We start from the raw sequence: 19,944 nt of genomic DNA on the forward strand, positions 1-19,944 counted from the left end.
CTCCAGGGTACAATGAGTTCCCCCCTTTTTTCCTTTCTTTTTACTTCTGCTGTTAAAACTAAAGATTATATGATCATATAAACAAATTTATACCTTGTATTATTTACTGTATATTTTATATCTTCATAACATATTTTCGATATAATTGATTGACCTCTGATGATTTTTCTCAACTATGAAGAACGCACCCGGCACGGAAAGCCCCTGGGCAAGCCAGGGGTTAAACTAGGCACCTTGGAATATACCATCTTCCAAAAGACTCCCCTCTCCCGGGATCTTGGTTCCTTCCTCCCGTGTCGGCGGCCAATAATGTGCGATCAGTCTCCCGATGCGCACGCACCTCGCTGGCGCGTGCGCACAACAGGGCTATGACGTCACTCGCACAAGAAGCCTGGTACGTGCGGCGCACAATGCGCACGCGCAACTGGCTTTAAAAAGGCCGGGGAATCAGCGTCTCCTCACATCACCCTCACACCGAGGGAATGAGGAGACAGAGCGGACGCAACCTGCAGCAAAAGCAAAAACAACTGTAAGTGTTACCCTTCATTGCTTAAACCATCACTTCCCAATAAAAGCACTACATTCGGCTTTACTTGCCTGTGTTTTTTCCGAACTTTAACAAAACTAGCCACATGTATTCCAGCTTTTAGATACCGCACAGTACCCAAACACAAGCGGACTTTGAGGACAGTTGCACCCGTGCAAAAATACCTTTTAAATTACCTTGAGCTGTCCAGAAACCGTGAGCTTACAATATACCCTGTAAGTAATGCAAATTATTTCCTTTCACATACACCTTCAAACTTTTGGGATACCAATACCTTGTATATATATTATACATCAACAGATTGGTCACCATATAAGGACGTCCAGAGAGAAATATATAATTCTATATATATATGTATTGCTTGCCGACAATCTCATCTGCCAATCCAGATACAAACAGACCAACCAATATTTAGTAAGTCGATGCCACCGATAATGTTAGTTTTTTCTTAAAATCCTTTCTTTTTAATATCTCCTGACATTTACCACTCACTACACCTGCAGGTTGCTCACCTTTGATTCTCGCTGCGGATCTTCTAAGCTCTGAACAAAAATCACCAAAACAGGTCAAATGTATGTACTTTAAAAATGTTTTCTTTCATTACTAATTCCATACATAACATACATTGATGATAATTAAACCCGTCACTATCTCTACAGACTTGGTGACAAAAAACCCTTGACAAAGGCTACTCTGTTAGCCGAAACGCGTCGGGTCAACCTTTTTGATGAACTCTCTGTGAAGCATCCAAGCAACCCAGCCTGGAGAAACAGAGTTCCTTTCATCAAAATAAAGTCACATATATTGCACCATTGTCACGGAAACTCTTTTTCCAACTTAGCATTTCTTCTACGCACTTTGGGTCTGTAACCCAAACACCTTACATCACCACAAATGTCTTTAAAAAATTTTCTTTATTGAACATACAATTGTATCTGCAATAAATTGCAACCATTTATTTTACAAACAACTGTGTATCCTTCACTTGCCCGTAAAAGTCCCACCCTCTTGGCCTGAGAAACCAACCAACACCCCACACTGTGCTATTGTATTCTTGTGGTTCCTGCTGAACCAGCCGAACTTCCATCCATCTATGGCAACCTTAAGACAGGAAGCATGTTATTGGCAGAACCACTAGATAAAAATAAAGAAAAAAAAGCCTTTTAGGGTCAATGCACACTGTACCTAAAAAAATGCCAGTGCTCTTGGCAGAAAAAAAAAAAAAAAAAAAAGTTCATGTAGAGCATTTTTGTACCGGAGTTTAGGAGAGTTTTGGGAAATTCTAGGAGAGTTTACGAGCATTCATCGTTTTTTTTTTTCTGCTAGAAAACTCCTCTCAAAAACACAAAACAGGAGTTTGTTTTTTTTCCCTAAAATATTCTTTGAAACGTTGTAATGTGCATGGACACAAAGGATAACATTGAGCTGCTTCCACAAGCAAAACGCTAAACTCCTGTAGAAACAGCATTTTTTAAGCCAGTGTGCACAGACCCTTAAAAAGAAAAACGAATGTAGCCTTGACATTTAAGGACCGGCAAGCTGCAAAACATTACATTTTTAATCCTGGGTTTAGGTGCAATTTAGGAATTATGAACTGTTTTTTGAGTAAAGCTCCTTCTTTCCAATTCATGCATATTCTAACACTTTTGATTTCTATATATTTTTTTTAAATATGAAGAAAAGGTCAAATGATTAGAAACATTTAAAGGATGATATGAACAAAACTTTCCTAGCATTAAAAGAAGGAAAAATAAGCAATTACATGCTTTCAAGCTTGATTTGTAAAAGCTTTTTTTATTTAATTCTCAATCATCCAAGCCCCCCCTCTCCCAAGCCTGATCCTGCCCACTCAGCCATTAGAATATGTCATGCATTAGAATATGAAATCCTTTGCTGCCTGTAAGGATTTTGTCTTATTGCAGAAGCTCCTGTAATGCTTCAAGTTGAGTTACTAAGTGCAAGGAGTGCTGTGAATCAACAGCTCTGGAGTCCAGCAAGGGAAGTTGTGATTTTCATGGACTGACTGTTTAGTCGGTCATAGTTTGTAGCTGCTAAGCTGCTGGGTAGCTCTACAGGATCTGTTTTGGAAAAAAAAAATCACTTTTTATTTTAATTCAATTTTTTCTTTTTATATTTCATTTAACTTTTTTTCACGCTGTGGACAATAAGAAGCTTTTTTTTTAACTTTGATCTTCGAATCGGGAAGAAGAATCATCTGTGCATCATGTCAGTATAATGAAATGTTATTTATAAGGAAGTCTGGACCACATGCTGCTGGATCTAATGTATTGCAATGACCACCCAGGAATCTTTGTAACCTGAATTACTCTTTACGATGAAGACCGTATTCTCTGTACTGCTATTAACTTTTCCTCTTCTGCTCATCGTGAGTATCTGGATTATGTAAATCTCTTGTGAATGTTTCCTGAGATAAATTGTTCACGGATTGCTAATACCTGATGTTTTCACTGACAATGTAGTCATTCGAAGGTTTGTTAGTGAATGTTATCCTGTTTTCTGCTTTGTAAATTAGTCTAACTACGTTTAACTTGGAGATAATGTAAGTAGGACAAGTACTTGTGGTGCAATGACTGTATTGCTAATTTAATGTGATAGATGTTGAAACTCAGAGGTGCAAACTTTTAAAAAGGCATAAAGGATAAATGTGTATCCCAAAAACTTGACATGTGCCTTTTTACATGCATGCACACACATTCCCCCATTATAGTAAAGATTAAAGAACAATATATTGGTACATCATCAATGAAGAATCATAAATAATCATATTCTGTCATGCAAATGCACCACAATTGTATGCAAATCTATGTATATGAGAAAGAGTCAATTAATATTTAATGAAACATTTTGGATATCTGTGCCCATCAATTTATATGTTATCAATATCTATCTATCTATCTATCTATCTATCTATCTATCTATCTATCTATCTATCTATCTATCTATCTATCTATCTATCTATCTATCTATCTATCTATCTATCTATCTATCTATCTATCTATCTATCTATCTATCTATCTATCTATCTATCTATCTATCTATCTATCTATCTATCTATCTATCTATCTATCTCTGTCTCATTTTTTCTTATCTTTTTTTTATTCATTGGTATTGTTATCATTATTATTACTACTATGCTGATGTTTGTAAGCAAGCTATACAACATTTTTTTCCATATACGAAAAGACATTAGAAATGAGACCAACCTTTAGTTTATTGAATTAGGTCCGGAGTGTTTACTTTTGACTGTATCTATTCAAGCCTACATGGAGAGGGCGCTATTGCACTTCCATGAATGAAAGCCTCACGACTCAACATGTTTCTCTGTTATCATTTTACTAGCTTTACTATTAACTCTAAGAAGTTCCAATATTTCAGTCTATCTATCTATCTATCTATCTATCTATCTATCTATCTATCTATCTATCTATCTATCTATCTATCTATCTATCTATCTATCTATCTATCTATCTACACTGAAATATTGTATATATATTTATATATATATACTGAAATATTGTGTGTGTGTGTGTATGTATATATATATATATATTAATCATTTCTTGTGTTACAGTATATTAACATAGTAGAGTTGACAATAGATTTACTAGCCTTTATATAATAATGCATTTATCTATAAAGCAAATAAGAAAACTATTACCCAAAAAAATATGAAGATTAGTTAGATGCTTAGCATTTATGTATTGGACAGATTTGAGATCTGGGCTAACAAATATATATGAAAATTGTTTAAAACCACTAAACAACTAAAAAAAAATGGTAGTACCTCAAAATACAGGGGTACTGATCCTTTTTAATACATTTTTAGCAGTTTTGAACATTTTCCTCAACTCTATATTTACTCTTAATAGAAATCCCAAAGATTATGATTTTACGCATTATTTGCACCTTTATTAGCCCAACTCTGTTATATCCCGGTCCTATCTATTTATATACAGTATATATATTGCAAATGGGGCATTTAGGTGTTGTTACAATTTGAATATTGTGATATAAACCCATATGTAAAAAAGGGTATTATACCCACACTATGGTTTTGCGTTCAGTGTCCTGTTAGTGATTACTGTATTCACAACCATGTGTGAATAATTCACACATATATAAAACCAATTATAAAAGTGCATGAAAAGATTAAGTTTAAATAAAAGTGAAATTGAAGCTGCTGATACTGTGAAAGGTTAAAGAACCTCATACGATGACAAAAAAAGTTATTAAACTTAGCGCTGCTTCCACAAATCAATCACACGTGCTTAATAATGACTAAAGTGCCAGTGCAACCAATGATACATAAAGTGCAATAGAAAGGTGCAATCAAACAAATAAATGTCCATCAATTTAAATATAGTGCCGATGCTAGTGATGTCTTCTCGTATAGGATTCAGATGACACTCCATGCTCCCATCCTGAGTCCCCACTCACTAGCAATATAATGCAAAACAGCGTGGTATTATCCTTAATCAATGGATGGATGGATCTAGCTCTTTCCTTCTCTGGCGGTTAACAAGGCTCTCAGCACAGTGAATGAAGAGAGAGCTAATCATAGTATAATTATGTTTGTTTTATTGAAAGATAAAAACATAAATGCACGTACAGCAGTAAAAAAAGGTTTGAGCATGTATATCACAGGATCGCTGCCACAGCATTCGTATATGAGCTGTCGGATTGGCGACACTATCTCTTTCCCCACTCGACGCGTTTTGGCCCTCCCACTGGGCGTCTTCAAGAAGATGCCCAGTGGGAGGGGTGAAACGTGTCAAGCGGGGAAAGAGATAGTGCCGCCAACCTGACAACTCATACGAATGCTGTGGCAGCGATCCTGTGATATACATGCTCAAACCTTTTTTTACTGCTGTACGTGCATTTATGTTTTTATCTTTCAATAAAACAAACAGTATTATGCTATGATTATCTCTCTCTTCATTGGACTATACTTCATCACTGTGCTGAGAGCCTTGTTAACCACCAGAAAAGGAAAGAGCTAGATTCATCCATCCATTGATTAAGGATAATACCACGCTGTTTTGCATTATATTGCTGGTGAGTGGGGACTCAGGAGGGGAGCACGGAGTGTCATCTGAATCCTATACGAGAAGACATCACTAGCACCGGCACTTTATTTGAATTGATGGACATTTATTTGTTTGTTTGATTGCACCTTTCTGTTGCACTTTATATATTATTGGTTGCACTGGCACTTTATTCATTACTAAGTGACTGATTTGTGGAAGCAGCGCTAAGTTTAATAACATTTTGTCCTCAACCCATATGTATCTGTGTTTACATATATTTGTATACCTAATATTTCTGGCAAGCTTTCTAGCATTTAGGAGAGGAATAATGTATGTCAGTTTACGTTGTGACTTTCTGCCTGTTGGTGGTCACATAACTGGGTCCGAAGTTCAGGCAAATTAAATCAAGATCTTTTGGTCAGTTTTAATCCTACACCTTTATCATCAGTGCATGTGTTTTTTCATTCCAAAGCTTGTTAGTACATTGGGGGGGATATACTAAACTGATGTTCACAGAATCTGGTGCTGCTGTACAAGTGACCAATCAGCTTCTAACTTCATCCTAATCAATTAACGGAGTTGTAAAGTCAGAAGGTTTTTTATCTTAATGCATTCTATGCATAAAAATAAAAAACCTTCCGGGTGTAACAACCCCCCAGCACCCCCTAATACCTGAATCCCATCTCTTTCCAGCGATGTCCACGAGTCCCTTGGCCATCTGGGACTCTCCCCACTGATTCGCTGAGACACAGTCGCGGCACCATTGGCTGCCGCAGCTGTCAATCCAAGTCAGTTAGCCAATCAGGAGAGAGAGGGTGTGGGGCAAAATGGCAGCTCTGTGTCTGAAAGCATACATGGAGCTGCAGCTTGGCTCGGGTGCCCCCATAGCAAGCTGCTTGCTGTGGGGGTACTCAACAGGATGGAGGCACTAGGAGGAGCAATGAGGGACCTGAGAAGAGGAGGATCCGGGCTGCTTTGTGCAAAACCAACTGCACAGAGGAGGTAACTATAACATGTTTGTGTATTTTTGTATTCTTTTTTAAATACAAGACTTTACAATCACTTTAAGCTTTGCCAATAAAACCTGGAAGCTCATTGGTTATTCTGCACAGCTGCACCAGATTCTCTGTGCACCAGTTATAGTAAATTTCCCTCTTTGTGTGCATATTCGACACATAATTTGTTGTGTACTTTTGTAGACTATTGGTAACACTGACATCTCATAATTTTTGCATTTGTTCTGCCTTGAATAAGTAATCAACAATGGAAAGTCAGTGGTTTTAACGTGTTCTATTGGTTAGTATAAAAGCTGTCTGGAGGTGACAACTATTAACACTTTCTTTGTGCCTGGAAACAGCAAGTAATTATTTAAAATGGCAGTGCCCATAGAGAGTTTATCATTACACACTATCATCTGTCTAGACACAAAAAGGCTTAATGGAAACAATCCTTTTATTAATTGCTAAGTAATTTGTCCAAGTGTTCTTTTCATGGTTAGAATCAGGACTGACACCTCCTATAATGCAGGCATTAGGAGGCAGTGATACCTGCACTCTGGAGCTGGGGGGAGGGTCTAAATTCCAAGCAGTATATTCGGATGCTGTGGATGTTGTACAATTTACCATTGCTAAAAGAAACCCTCCTTGCTGGATATCCAGATACCACTAAGAAAACGGATTTCCACTTTATTTAAACCTCTACCAGTTTAGCGCTTAGTAACTTGTTTTGGCATTCCATTAGAGTCCTGAAAAGAAGCTGAGGAGCTCCAGCATCCTACTGGTTTGATTAATGGTGGATCCTTTATAAGGTTCAGCTTGTTGCTTGGATATACTCTTTTACGGAACAGAGAATAAAAGTTAGTGATTACTGAAAACTGATTGGTGGTGTTTATCAAGAGGAAAAATACTCGCTTGGTGATATCTATTTGTCTGGTACAGTACTTCTGTCTATTTGTCTGGTACAGTACTTCTGTCAGTGATGGGTCTTTTTCTGAGAAAAATTTCCTTTAAGGCCCCTTTCACACTTGTGCACGATTTTACCGTGATTTTGATGCAACTATGTTGCCGCGATTTTGATGCGAGTTTGACTGGGCTTAAATGTCTTTGGACCTCAAAATGCATCAAAATCATGCCAAAGTAGTGCAGGGACTACTTTGAAGTCGGTGTGACTTCAAGTCGCACAGATATGAATGGTACTCATTGGAAATAATGGAGAACGACTTGTCATTTTGCAGTCCCAAATCGCAGGACAAGTCGCACAAGTGTGAAAGGGGCCTAAAGGGTAACTTCAATTTTAACAATACCCTCCCTCTCAGCACACCCTCTCTAGCCTCCTAACGTAATCTAGAACCCAAACCCCTTTTTCCCCCCGGCACACACACACACGCACCTGAGTGCTTACCTCTTCTGAATAGCTGTAGTGTGCTCCAATGTTATCAAGGTGCTACCTTTGTCTACAGCCTTTTTTTCAAAAATCAACTCTCTTTCCTCAGTGCAGTTTGTTTGCAAATACACACTTTTCGATCTTCAGAATTCACCATCACAATCTTATATATTCACTTTTGAAATGCTGTTGTCAGTGTAATATCTGTTAGTGGGAAGGTACTGTATTACACCACTCCTTTTTGTCTGTAATCTGGTGATCCTGGAATGCACCTGCTGGTGATGCTGGAACTCATTGCTACCTCTCACATTCAGAAAGCCTGATGCAAAAAAAAAAGCTACCACCTCTCAAAGCCACCAACCAAATTTAAACTTGAAATTCAAAGTGGTTGTAAAGGCATTGTTTTTATTTCTTAAAATATTAAACATAATATAATTCCCTACTCTGTGGAATGGTATTACCTCCTCTTCTGGGTTCCTCCATCGGTGCTGTCCAGTCCTCCTCTTCTAGAGTGCCCTCTATATTAAGGTGTGCGCTATAGTGGCACTCGTGCAGGTGCTCTCCCGATCGTGGCTGTGTGCGTCCATAGACACACACAGCACGGCTCAGCCATGTCCATTGCTCCCTCCTCACAGAACTTGATTGACAGCAGCAGAAGCCAATGGCACCCACTTCTGCCTCTGGAGAGCGAGAGAGCAGCGCTGCTGCAAATGAGCACAGGGCTGGATTGAAAGAGGAGCCAGGTAAGTGTCATATTGGGGGGGGGGGGGGCTGGGGAGTGCTGATATTGGAAAATTTTGTACCTTAATGCAGAGAATGCCTGCTGTCTTTAGAACCACTTTAAATGTAAATGGTGATGTAGGAAGTAAGGGAGAGGGGAAGTTATGCTATGCAGGATCCAGGAATTACACTCCTGCTGTCTTCCTACCAACTCTGTAAAGAATTGTCAGGGCTCTTATTGGGCAGAGCATTTCACATTAAAGGATTCACATTAAAGTGCATCTGAACTCAAAAGGTTGGAGCCTGCTATGTTTTAAGATCAATTAGGAAATGTTAATTGTGCCTAAGCAAAAATGTACTTTGAACTTGAATTCCTCCTGAAAAAATGAGCGTACTGACTGGTATGTGAATGTGTCTATGCACTGCTGTGCCTGCAGCCTCATAGTTACACATCTATACAGAGACAAGAACAAGGTATGATAAGTCAGTCGCGGGGAAAGGATCAACTGCAGGGAGAACACAGGTAATACTAGTGACTAGTGCTTTAACATCAGACTGCCTTTGTTGGGCACAACTCCCAGAATTCAGTTCCTCTTTAATCTCTTACCGACCGCCTGCTGCAGTCGACTGCCTGCTGCAGTTTTACTTATCACACTTTTTTTAGGAACACAGGTCTCTCTGTTCATGCAGAAGGCCCATCCCTCCCACGGTTAGAAAGCACCCCCTAGGGACACATTTAACCCTTTGATTGCCGCTGGTGTTAACCTCTTCCCTGCCAGTGTCATTAGTACACTAACAGTGCATATTTTTAGCACTGATTACTGTAGTAATGTCACTGGTCCCAAAAGTGTCAAAGATGTCAGTTAGGGGTCCAATCTGTCCTCCACAATGTCAGTCCCGCTAAAAATTGCTGCTCCCCGCCATTACTAGTAAAAAATATAAAAAATAAATAAATAAAATTACATAAATCTTTCCTCTAGTTTGTAGACGCGATAAATTTTGCGCAAACCAATCATTATACACTTATGTGGCAGAATACAAATTGGCCTAAAATTTAAAAAAAAAAAGTTGATTTAAAAACATTTTTTATTTAATACATTTTTTTTTATTGGGAATGTTTTTTTTTTTTCAGAATTGTCGCTCTATTTTTGTTGATAGCGTAAGAAATAAAAATCACAGAGGTGATCAAATACCACCAAAAGAAAGCTCTATATGTGGGGAAAAAAGACATCAATTTTATTAGGGTACAGCATCACACGACCGTGCAATTGTCGGTTAAAATAATGCAGTTCCGTATCACAAAAAATGGCCTGGTCATTAAGGAGGTAAATCCTTCCGGTCCAGAATTGGTTAAAATAAACTAAGTGAACTTTCTAACTAGTGCAGTTGTAGAGTTTAATGAATGATAATGGTAGTTTATTAAATGTTTTCACTTGTTTCCAGGAATTTTTAAGGTGGCTGTGTAGTTTATTTGTAGCTTTATGGGAAAAGTTACTTTATTTTTTGCACAATCCATCATTAAGGAAATTCCCACCTATATGATCTTTAGAGCTGTGAAATGCACACAATACCTTTAGAACGATGACAATCATTATTTATCTTTGTGGTTGTTGTCTATTTAATAAACATTATTTTTGTGGGCCATTTACACGAATACAGGCTGATTAGCAGAACTTTGCTCTTTTTACGGATCTGTTTGCTTTGCACATTCCGAGTTGCAGGTTTGTATTCAGATTTGCTGGATGTGTATACTTTTATCAGTTGCACCGTTACCTGTGCGAAAGTATGACATTCATTTGAAATACACACCAGTCAAAACTGTTCAAGTATAGGACACAGCATACATCTCTAGGTCCAGGTATGTTTCAACAAAAAAATAGCTTTACTGTACCAAGCCACGTCACTACTTAGATTGGACATCTCATTAAATCTATAGATCTGAATGAATATATAATGTCATATTATAAAGCAACAGAATCTTTGGTTACCATTGAAGAGCAGTCCTTGGGCTGCAGTTCAGTGACTTTGTCTAGGCTGTGATGATGTCATCAGTTTGCTGCAGTCAGGGGGCAGCATTACCTCCGTCTCCTCTGAAATGGTACTGGCCCCCAACTATAAAGGCTAAAAGCTCATTTATCTCTAGGGGGCTGCAAAAAGCAGTTTCATTTACCCAATTCTCTGCAACCACAACAGCTGGCACTCTCCTCTACAATACAGCAGCTGAAAGTGGGCAGGGGGAGAAACTGGATTTCAGCTGCTGCAGAGAGCCACACAGGGCTTTCTTCTGTAATTGCCCCTCCTCCCGGCTGCACCAATTCCCCATGCTGTTGGGATCCCCCTGTGCGCCTGGGCCCCCAACAGGAGGACTGGTGGTCCTCCCCTATCAGCGGCCCTGTTTGTACATGTACACTGAGATGTTTATAGTAGTTTAGAGGCAGCTGAGCTTAGTGGCATTTTTTTTAAAGCAAAAAAATGCATTCAGACGGAATTTTATTGGCATTTGAACCGCAGAATGCTTGTAGCAGCGTGCAAATGTGTATATATACACACACATGTGCGTTTTTTTGGGCATTTTTTTGGGGGTCTTTGGAGGCAGGCAAAACAGGTTAATTATTTCATTAGCGCAAGCATAGTGTTCTGCTATTTTCACACCTATATATGTGTAGGTGTATATATACATACATGTGTGTGTATATATACCGCTATACAGAAGTTCAGATGTTTTGCCTGCCTCCAAAAACCCCAAAAAAATGCCCAAAAAAAACGCCTGCAATAACACACCTGGGCGGTTTTTTTTTGGCGCAGGCGTTTTTTTGGGCATTTTTATGGACTCGAATATAATAGAGAAAACATATCAAAGATCACTGCAAACAAAGTGGTAAATAAAAGGAAAATAAAAGATGTGAAAAGTGAAGTAGAAAGAAAGAAAAGGAGATAGAAGGAAAGAAAGTAGGGAAATAAAGAAAAGAAGCAATTCTCGGGAATAAGGTACAGGCTGAAAGGGACAGTAATATAGAACGTGTGGAGATGTTACCAGGAAAGTAAAACAGCTTCATTGAAATCAGGGGGAAGTAACTTGGAAATCCAAGGCTTCCAAAGAATATCAAATTTATTCAAGGTACCATTATCTAGAGCAGTCATTTTGGCATGTACCACAGAAAGATTTACTCGTTGTTTAGTTTCACCGAAGATTAGAGATGAGGACTTCCATGCTTTGGCACTTGTCTGTTTTGTGGCTGTTAAGAGTTGGATAAGGAGTTTAAATGTGTGTGTGGGTAAGAATATCTGGTTTTGCATTTAAAAGTTCAATCAAAAGTAGAGTTTTTAAGTAAGCTTTTATTAGATTGTCAAAACAAACTATTGTTTAAATTGCTATAACAATGCTGATATAAAATTTGATATCCTCAGATCACCAATTCTTGCGCAAGGCATGTATTTTCAGCTCTTTCCATTTTTGGCTACTTGCTGTTTGTCAGAAAGAGAGAGCGGAATTTGTGTAGCAAACACTTCTTAGACACATAGGTGTGCGCAGCCTATTACATTAGGGTGTGCCCCCCAAAGCTCAAACACTCAGCTGCACAGGACAGTGAATAAATGTACTCTGTGCTGAATGTATTGTGTTCACTGTTTAAATTTAGAAAAGAAAGGTGCTGGTAAAATTTACTAGCCCCTTCCGCCATTCTCCATCCTGAAACAGGATGGGGAGCTGGGGGAAAGAAGGGAAGCCAGCAGCATTGTGGGGCAGGGGAGCCAACACAGGGGAAGCCCAGGCAGTAGGGGGAAGCGGCACTGCACTTAGTAATTAGGGTGTACCCAGGCACACCTTGCACACCCCTTGTGCACACGTATGCTTAGACGCAAGGCTGCAGCCCTCTCCAGAACTCCAGAATCAATAGTGCTAGTTTGCAGAATAAGGTTACCATGGTTTGCAACTAGTTTATTTTAAAAATTAATACATTCTCCAACCACAGATACTAAAAAAAATATTTTTATCTAATAGATAAAAATTGCAGTCCTATACACAGTTGAAGTGACAACTATAAAGAAAACCAATACATTTAAAAGAAACATTGATAGTATTACTTAAATAAGGGTCTGTGTGGTGATCTAAAGATAAAAATTTGAATTGTCTCCCATAAATTACTGGTCTGTAAGTGTCCACAAACTGGTAACTGATACTGGTAGTCAGTGGCCATAAAATATCTCTGGAAACAGAAGGGAAAAAGTCTATAATAGTTGCAATCTGTGTGATAATTGGTTTGAATTTCATCAACATTAGGAGCAGAAGACACACAAAAAGAAAGGCAGTTGAATAATGATAAGTGATAACATGGATTTATATGCAAGAAATGGAACTTATACCATTTACCAACTAGGAAGTTCAAATGGATGATGGCTACAGCTAGAGGTTCCATCCTGTCATTCTCTACATCACTACTACATTCTTGAAAAAGAAAAGAAATGTAAATGATGGGGACCAGGCATTCGACACAGCTGATGTGAAGAGGCTGTAAAGCTTGTAGGTGGGGTGAAACATGGTGCCATGGGAAAAACACACAGTCCCAGTGCGATAGAAGAACTTGTATTAAATTAATGCAAAGACAGTTCACAAAAAACCTGGTGGGAAAGTAAGCCAAACTGGGAACGCTCACAGTTCAAACAACATGTAGTGAGCATGATTGCACAAAATACTTCCCACCAGGAATTGAGGAAAAATGTGGAAAATGGATTGGAAATACACAATTAAGGGATATACTTCACAAAGGCACATTAAAACACTACAAAATTTAAAACAAAATAATAAAAATATAAAATTGGACGAATGGAGATATCTCCAGCTGAGCCATTTTGTAAAGTCATTACCACAACCAATTAGAACAGAAAAATGTTTAAATATTATCGAGAAATTAAGTTATACATCTACGAAAAAGCATGGAGTATCACACATATATAAAATGCTGACGGAATTGCACAGCTTGGAGAAACCCCCGTTCATGGTAAAATGGGAGAAAGAAACAGGGGCACAATTGTCAAAACAGGAATCTGATGTAGTACTGAAAGCGGTAGGATCCGTGGCCATAGATGTAAGTACAACAGAACTAAACTACAAGTGTCTGCTAAGATGGTATATCACACCTAAATTAATAAATAAGTTCCAGACGGATAAGAGAGATAAATGATAGCGGGGATGTGGCAATACCGGAACAATGTTTCACATTTTCTGGGATTGTCCAAAAATCAGAGAATTTTGGACAAAGGTCCGTCAACTTACAGGCGAAATTACAGGAATAACGATCCCAAACCACCCTTGGGTCTGCCTATTTCATAAAACAACAATACCATTAAAAAAAATACAAATCAACACTGGTCCCAACATTATTAAATGCAGCAAAGGGAATAATACCAAAAAAGTGGAGAGAGACGGATAGCCCAAAATTAAAGGAGTGGTGCAATAAGATAAACAATACTTTCAATATGGAATACATTTGCAATTCTCAAGAGGAGACCTCAATAAACATGAAAGGAAAATGGGGAAAATGGGTAGACTTTAAAAAAACAACTAAGTATATCGAAATTAATGTTTAAGCAATTTTGTAGCTGGGGAAATAGTAGGAAGAAGGCTATATAGGTAGAGAATGGGAGAGTTATGGGGGAGAAGGGGAGGGGTGGGAGAGGTGGTAAAGGGAGGGAAAATATTATAAGTTTACCATGTACTGAACATACATTATCTATTTACTTAGAAATTTATATTTTTATGTAGATTTCTTGTGGAACTATATGTGAGATGTTTGTAAATTTTATATGCAAATAAAATAAAAAAATTAAATTTAAAAAAAAAACAATGTAGTGAGCATGATTCAGGTGAACTGACCCACCTGTTGAGAGGGGCAGAATGCATCCTGGCAGTCTTGTGCCCAAGCAGGAAGGTATCCAGAGGAGTTGCAAGCCCTACGCTTTCCCTCCTCAGCAGGAACCTTTCCCTGCTGCTACTTCTGTCCCTACCAGGCGGAGTGCCTGTCCCTACTGTACCAACTCACAAAAATGCACACTGAGCCCAGGAACCTAAATAGGCTCTGCCTTACCCAAGATGGCTGCCAGAGTCACATGGGGCAGCAGTATCGCTTCCCCAGCGATCCAGGGAACTATAGAGGAACCATGTTTCTCTTGACTTCCCTTCCAAATGCAGTGCCACTCAGAAGAGCACTACCTGCAATCGAGAAAGTAGACTACACCTGCCTACAAGATAGCCATGCATTAGTAGATTTATGAACAAAAAATTCATACAAAAATTCTCAGTACCTTTGATGATATGACAAATGTCGCTCAGAAACGAATGCCTTTGACATTTAAATGAAAACCACAGTTAGAAATTCCTTTGTTTGAGAACAATTTTCCATCCTGCTCCTCGATATCTCTATACCGATGTTGAAAACAAACGTGTATTTGAGCCTACTAATAATTAGAAAATTGAACAAATGTTTCTAAGATGAAAAATTCCTAATTAAATTTTACTAGAGTGTGGCCAGCTTAACTTTTCTGTTTCAATTGTTTTTATTAATATTTCAACAATGTGATAGTAACAAAAATGCTGTAGAGTACAGAGCATCAAACAATCCTTGAATGCTCTATTTAGACAAAAAGTAATGATACATTGGTGGGGGGAACAAATCAACAGAGACACTTCAGATTATATCTTTTAGATATCTTTTAGAGGTCACGGGTGTACCATTAGCTATCAAATATAATGAACCAAGTGGGAATAAGTTTTGTAAAAACATGGATATGAAGCAATAAGTATATTCTAGCCTCTAGTAGTAGAGAATCTATATAACTGTTGCTTAAGTCTTTATATGGAGCATTGAAGCCCCAGACCCTGAGATTAAATTAGTCTTGAAATGCATACACCAGTCATAGACTACCCAGAATGGGAAACCCACGAGCAAGCAAGCACTAAACATTTCCAAGTATTATAAGGGACCCAGTTATGGGGTTAGGAACCCCCAAATGTAACATTTATACCTCTAAATAAGGAAAGAGGAAACATAAAGGATATGATGTCAGAGTGGTAGGTGTCAGAGAAGCAATAAAGGGAATAAGAAAAGGAGAAGAGAAGAAGAAAATAGATGGGTACATCCGCCCGGGTGTCCCTCAGGTCAACACGCTTGAGTGATTAGGTTGGTTTGTTCGGAACCTGTAAGTAGGCAAGCCAGGGGGACCATAATTTGTCAAAAGTAGTTTGTTTGTCACGTAGGACATTCACAATTTTTTCATTCAACAAAATCAATGTGAGTTTTCGTTTCGCTATTGCAATATCTATGACAGGTCGCTATAGCAATTCTGACTGCCAAAAACATGAAGTAAATTAATGTTTGAGTATGTCTCGGAATATTTTCAACAGGCTTATTTAGCAGGGCGAAATCCGCATCTTTAGTGATATTGACCTGTGTGACTGTAAAAATGAAGGAGTGGATCCTCATGCAGAAATGGCAAACCTTGGGGCATGTCCACCACACATGTAGCGGTGTACCTATCTCTCCACAACCCCTGGAACAGTAGGCTGAGGTGCCTGGGAACATTTTGGATAAGCACTCTGGAACTAAATACCATCTGGCCTGAACTTTATACCCAGCCTCTATTAAGGCAACATTGAGAATACCTTTGTGGATTCTCGCACTCCATTTTCGCCTATCCTCCTCCACAGGGGTAATAGACAGATCGCCCTCCCATGCCATCTGGTTAGAAAATCTAGCAGCAGAGTTTACCTGTAATTTAAATTGCATGGAAACACCCCCACGCTGAGCAGTATCCTTCATGCATCTGTTTTCAAACATTGTTCAAACTGTCATGTCCGAGCTTTCCTTTTGCAGAGTTTAAGAAAGTGGTAAATTTGTTGTAAGTGGAAGTTCTCCACTTGAGGCATCTCCAGGCTGCCCGTGTAATAGGAGGGGGGGGGGGCGTATGCCCCTGTGATCGAGATAGTTGCCTATACGATTCAATCCCTTGTTTAACCACCAGCCAAATCTGTTAAGTTGCATACCCGCTGAAAACAGGAGATTTCCAAAAAGGCAGCCTAACTTTTTAAAAAGTAAAGCTCTGAAGAACAGATAGCAGGACAGATAAGTATGAATGGTCTTCTTAAGCAGGTGGTGCAAGTGTTTTTTTTTTTAAAGAGGCTACTGAGTCAATTTAAGCAACTAAGACCTTTATTCTTAAATACACCTGAAATCATGCTGCATTCGTCCATCTATACAAGCTCTAACTGTGGCTGAATTGCTGAGCACTTATGTAGACTACAAATACTATGTTTTACTTTACAGATTACAAAGAATGGCCTTCTAAGTAAGCTTTCAGAAACTTTTACATTGGGTGCATTTAAGGTTGTGTGTGGAGGATGTCATTTGTACTTCCTTTTCTGGTAATAATAACTGCCATTACTGAGCAGTTGTAAAACAGAATACCTCTCTGGCTTTAGATTTCAAGTATATGGATTATGACAATAATTTAGTGCTGTCCAATTGTAAAGCATTTAGACATCCAAAGAAGCAACATTCCATTTCTGAAAATTCTATTTACTTCCCTTGAAATATAACTAATGGTGCAGCCTCTACTCCAGCAACTAGGAGTTTTTGTGATCAATCTTAGGTTTAAAAAGGTATCATACAGGGTAATCAAAAAAAAAAAAAAAAAAAATATATATATATATATATATATATATATATATATATAAAGAGAATTTTTTTTTAAATTATATATACGCATATATATGTGTACATACATGGTAACATATACACTCACCGGCCACTTTATTAGGTATACCTTGCTAGTACCGTGTTGGACCCCCTTTTGCCTTCAGAACTGCCTTAATTCTGTGTTGGAAACATTACTCAGAGATTTTGGTTCATGTTGACAGGATAGTATCACGCAGTTGCTGCAGATTTGTCGACTGCAAATCCATGATGCAAACCTCCCATTTAAGCGATGCTCAATTGGTACTAAGGGGCCCAAACTATGCCAAGAAAATATCCCCCACACCATTACACCACCCCCACCAGCCTGAACCCTTGATACAAAGCAGGATGGATCCATGCTTTCATGTTGTTTACGCCAAATTCTGACCCTACCATCTGAATGTCGCAGCTGAAATCGAGACTCATCAGACCAGGCAACGTTTTTTCAATCTTCTATTGTCCAATTTTGGTGAGTCTGTGTGAATTGTAGCCTCAGTTTCCTGTTCTTAGCTGAGTGGCTCACGGTGTTGTCTACTGCTGTTGTAGCCCATCTGCTTCAGGGCTCAATGTGTTGTGCATTCAGAGATGCATACCTTGGTTATAACGAGTGGTTATTTAAGTTACCAGTCTGCCCATTCGCCTCTGACATGAACAAGGCATTTTCCGCCACACAACTGCCGCTCACTGGATATTTTCTCTTTTTTGGACCATTCTCTGTAAACCCTAGAGATGGTTGTGCGTGAAAATTCCAGTAAATCAGCAGTTTTACCAACCATGCCACGTTCAAAGTCACTTAAATCCCCTTTCCTCCCTATGCTGATGCTCGGTTTGAACTTCAGCAAGTCATCTTCCCCATGTCTCGATTCCTAATTGCATTGAGTTAGTGTCATGTGATTGGCTGATTAGCAATCTGTGTTACCAAGCAATTGAACAGTTGTACCTAATAACGTGGCTGTATAGTGTATGTAGATAAACATGTGCATCAAAAAAACATGAGTGCACAAGATATTCTGACCCCCCTATACAGAACAAAAGATACAAAATGCAGGAACTAAAGATTTAATGGATAGATGTACCCAGATATGAGGATTAGAGAGGCCGTGGATAAGTATCAAACAACACCAGGGGAATGGCTCAGCAGGGGTACCAATGGAATAGGGGTACAAAAGTGCAGTTGTAGGTATAAACCATAAGTTGGATCTTGTGGCCCCAAGCAACAGAGGAAGACAAAAGAAACAGAGAAATGGAAAAGAGAGGAGAAAAAAGTAAAGATGTAACAAGAAGTGGGTAACCAGATAAAAGATCACATATTTGTACACTGAGGCCAGGGCCTACCCCAGCCCTGTAAGGAGGTCCTATAGCTTAGAGGATTCACAAAACATCTTCTAAAAGAGGCAAATTTGGTGGCATTGTATCCAGTTCACGAGCCAGAAGGGATTCCATCCTCTCGATATGGTCCATTTATGTAACCTACCCAACCAAGGAAGGAACCTGAGTCATTCACCAATGGTGGGCTTTCAATGTTCTAGCAGCTATCAGGTAGTGTTGAAGGTTAGTTTTTTTATGGGTTTTAAAGTACCTGGAAGCAAGGTTATTTGGGGAAAGTTGGGGGTAGTCACCCCAGCTACAGTGGTATAAAACTACAAGACCAAATCCCATAAACCGTGAATAGGAGGGCATTTCCACAAGACGTGATGTAAAGATCCCCTTGCAGCATAGTAACACCAGTACACATCAGATACAGACTGATAAATCCGGTGTAAAAAAGTCGGGCAGCCGTACCAATGGGAGACAATTTTGAAATTCATCTCCTGAGCCCTAGTTGCCAGAGTCAGGCGGTCGGTGAGGGCTAAAGGCTTGCCCCATTCCTCCAAGGTAAATGGGACATTCATGCCACCTGCCCATTTTGTGGTATATTCTGGGGGGTCAGAATGAAGAGAGTCTTGTAGACTGCAGAGAGGACATGATCAGACGGGGAGTCTAGCAGGAGAAGCGACTCAAAGGAATCAATATTCCTGGAAAGTGGTTCTACAGAGGCAAAAGAAGAGAAAAAAGATGTCAGTTGCTGATATTCCAGTCATTGCGTGAAGGAGAACCGTGGGACAAATTTCAGAGTAGACCACAAGGGTAGGCGCCCCTGGTGGAGAATTTGTACTAACCTGCAATGGGTTATAACTTCAAACTAAACTGGGGCTATTGATTTAGACAATCGGTTAATCTTTTCACTGATAGTACCCAGCAAAACAAAAATGCAATTTGTACTTTACACAAAAACTGGGATGACAGCGCATGACTTCTTATACACTAGCTATCTTGAGTGTCACAGAGAAAAATGCTTACTTTCAATGTACAGTAACTAAGTAACTATGGCACTGAAGGATGAATGCAACTACCAGGGGATTCATCCTGTAAACGTTTGCCAGTATTTCTCCCTCAATTTGTTTTTTTGCCATCTCTGGCAAAAATCAATACTCCAAATAAAGCCCGGCTGAAAAGATGATATGTAATTCTTACCTTT

At 38.9% G+C, this 19,944-nt stretch overlaps 1 protein-coding gene across 1 annotated transcript in view; it reads left to right on the top strand.

Annotated features, from left to right (window-relative positions):
- Positions 1–2,458: 2,458 nt before the first annotated feature.
- The window catches only part of VIPR2 (vasoactive intestinal peptide receptor 2), a 144,878-nt gene continuing 127,392 nt past the window's right edge, over positions 2,459–19,944 (top strand). The window contains exon 1 of the mRNA XM_082259459.1: positions 2,459–2,933. Coding sequence (XP_082115585.1) covers positions 2,883–2,933 — 51 coding nt within the window. The 5' untranslated portion in view covers positions 2,459–2,882. The remainder of the gene's footprint in view (positions 2,934–19,944) is intronic.

The sequence above is a fragment of the Pelophylax lessonae genome (genome assembly GCF_965119305.1).
Source record: "Pelophylax lessonae genome assembly, chromosome: 5".
NCBI lineage: Eukaryota > Metazoa > Chordata > Amphibia > Anura > Ranidae > Pelophylax > Pelophylax lessonae.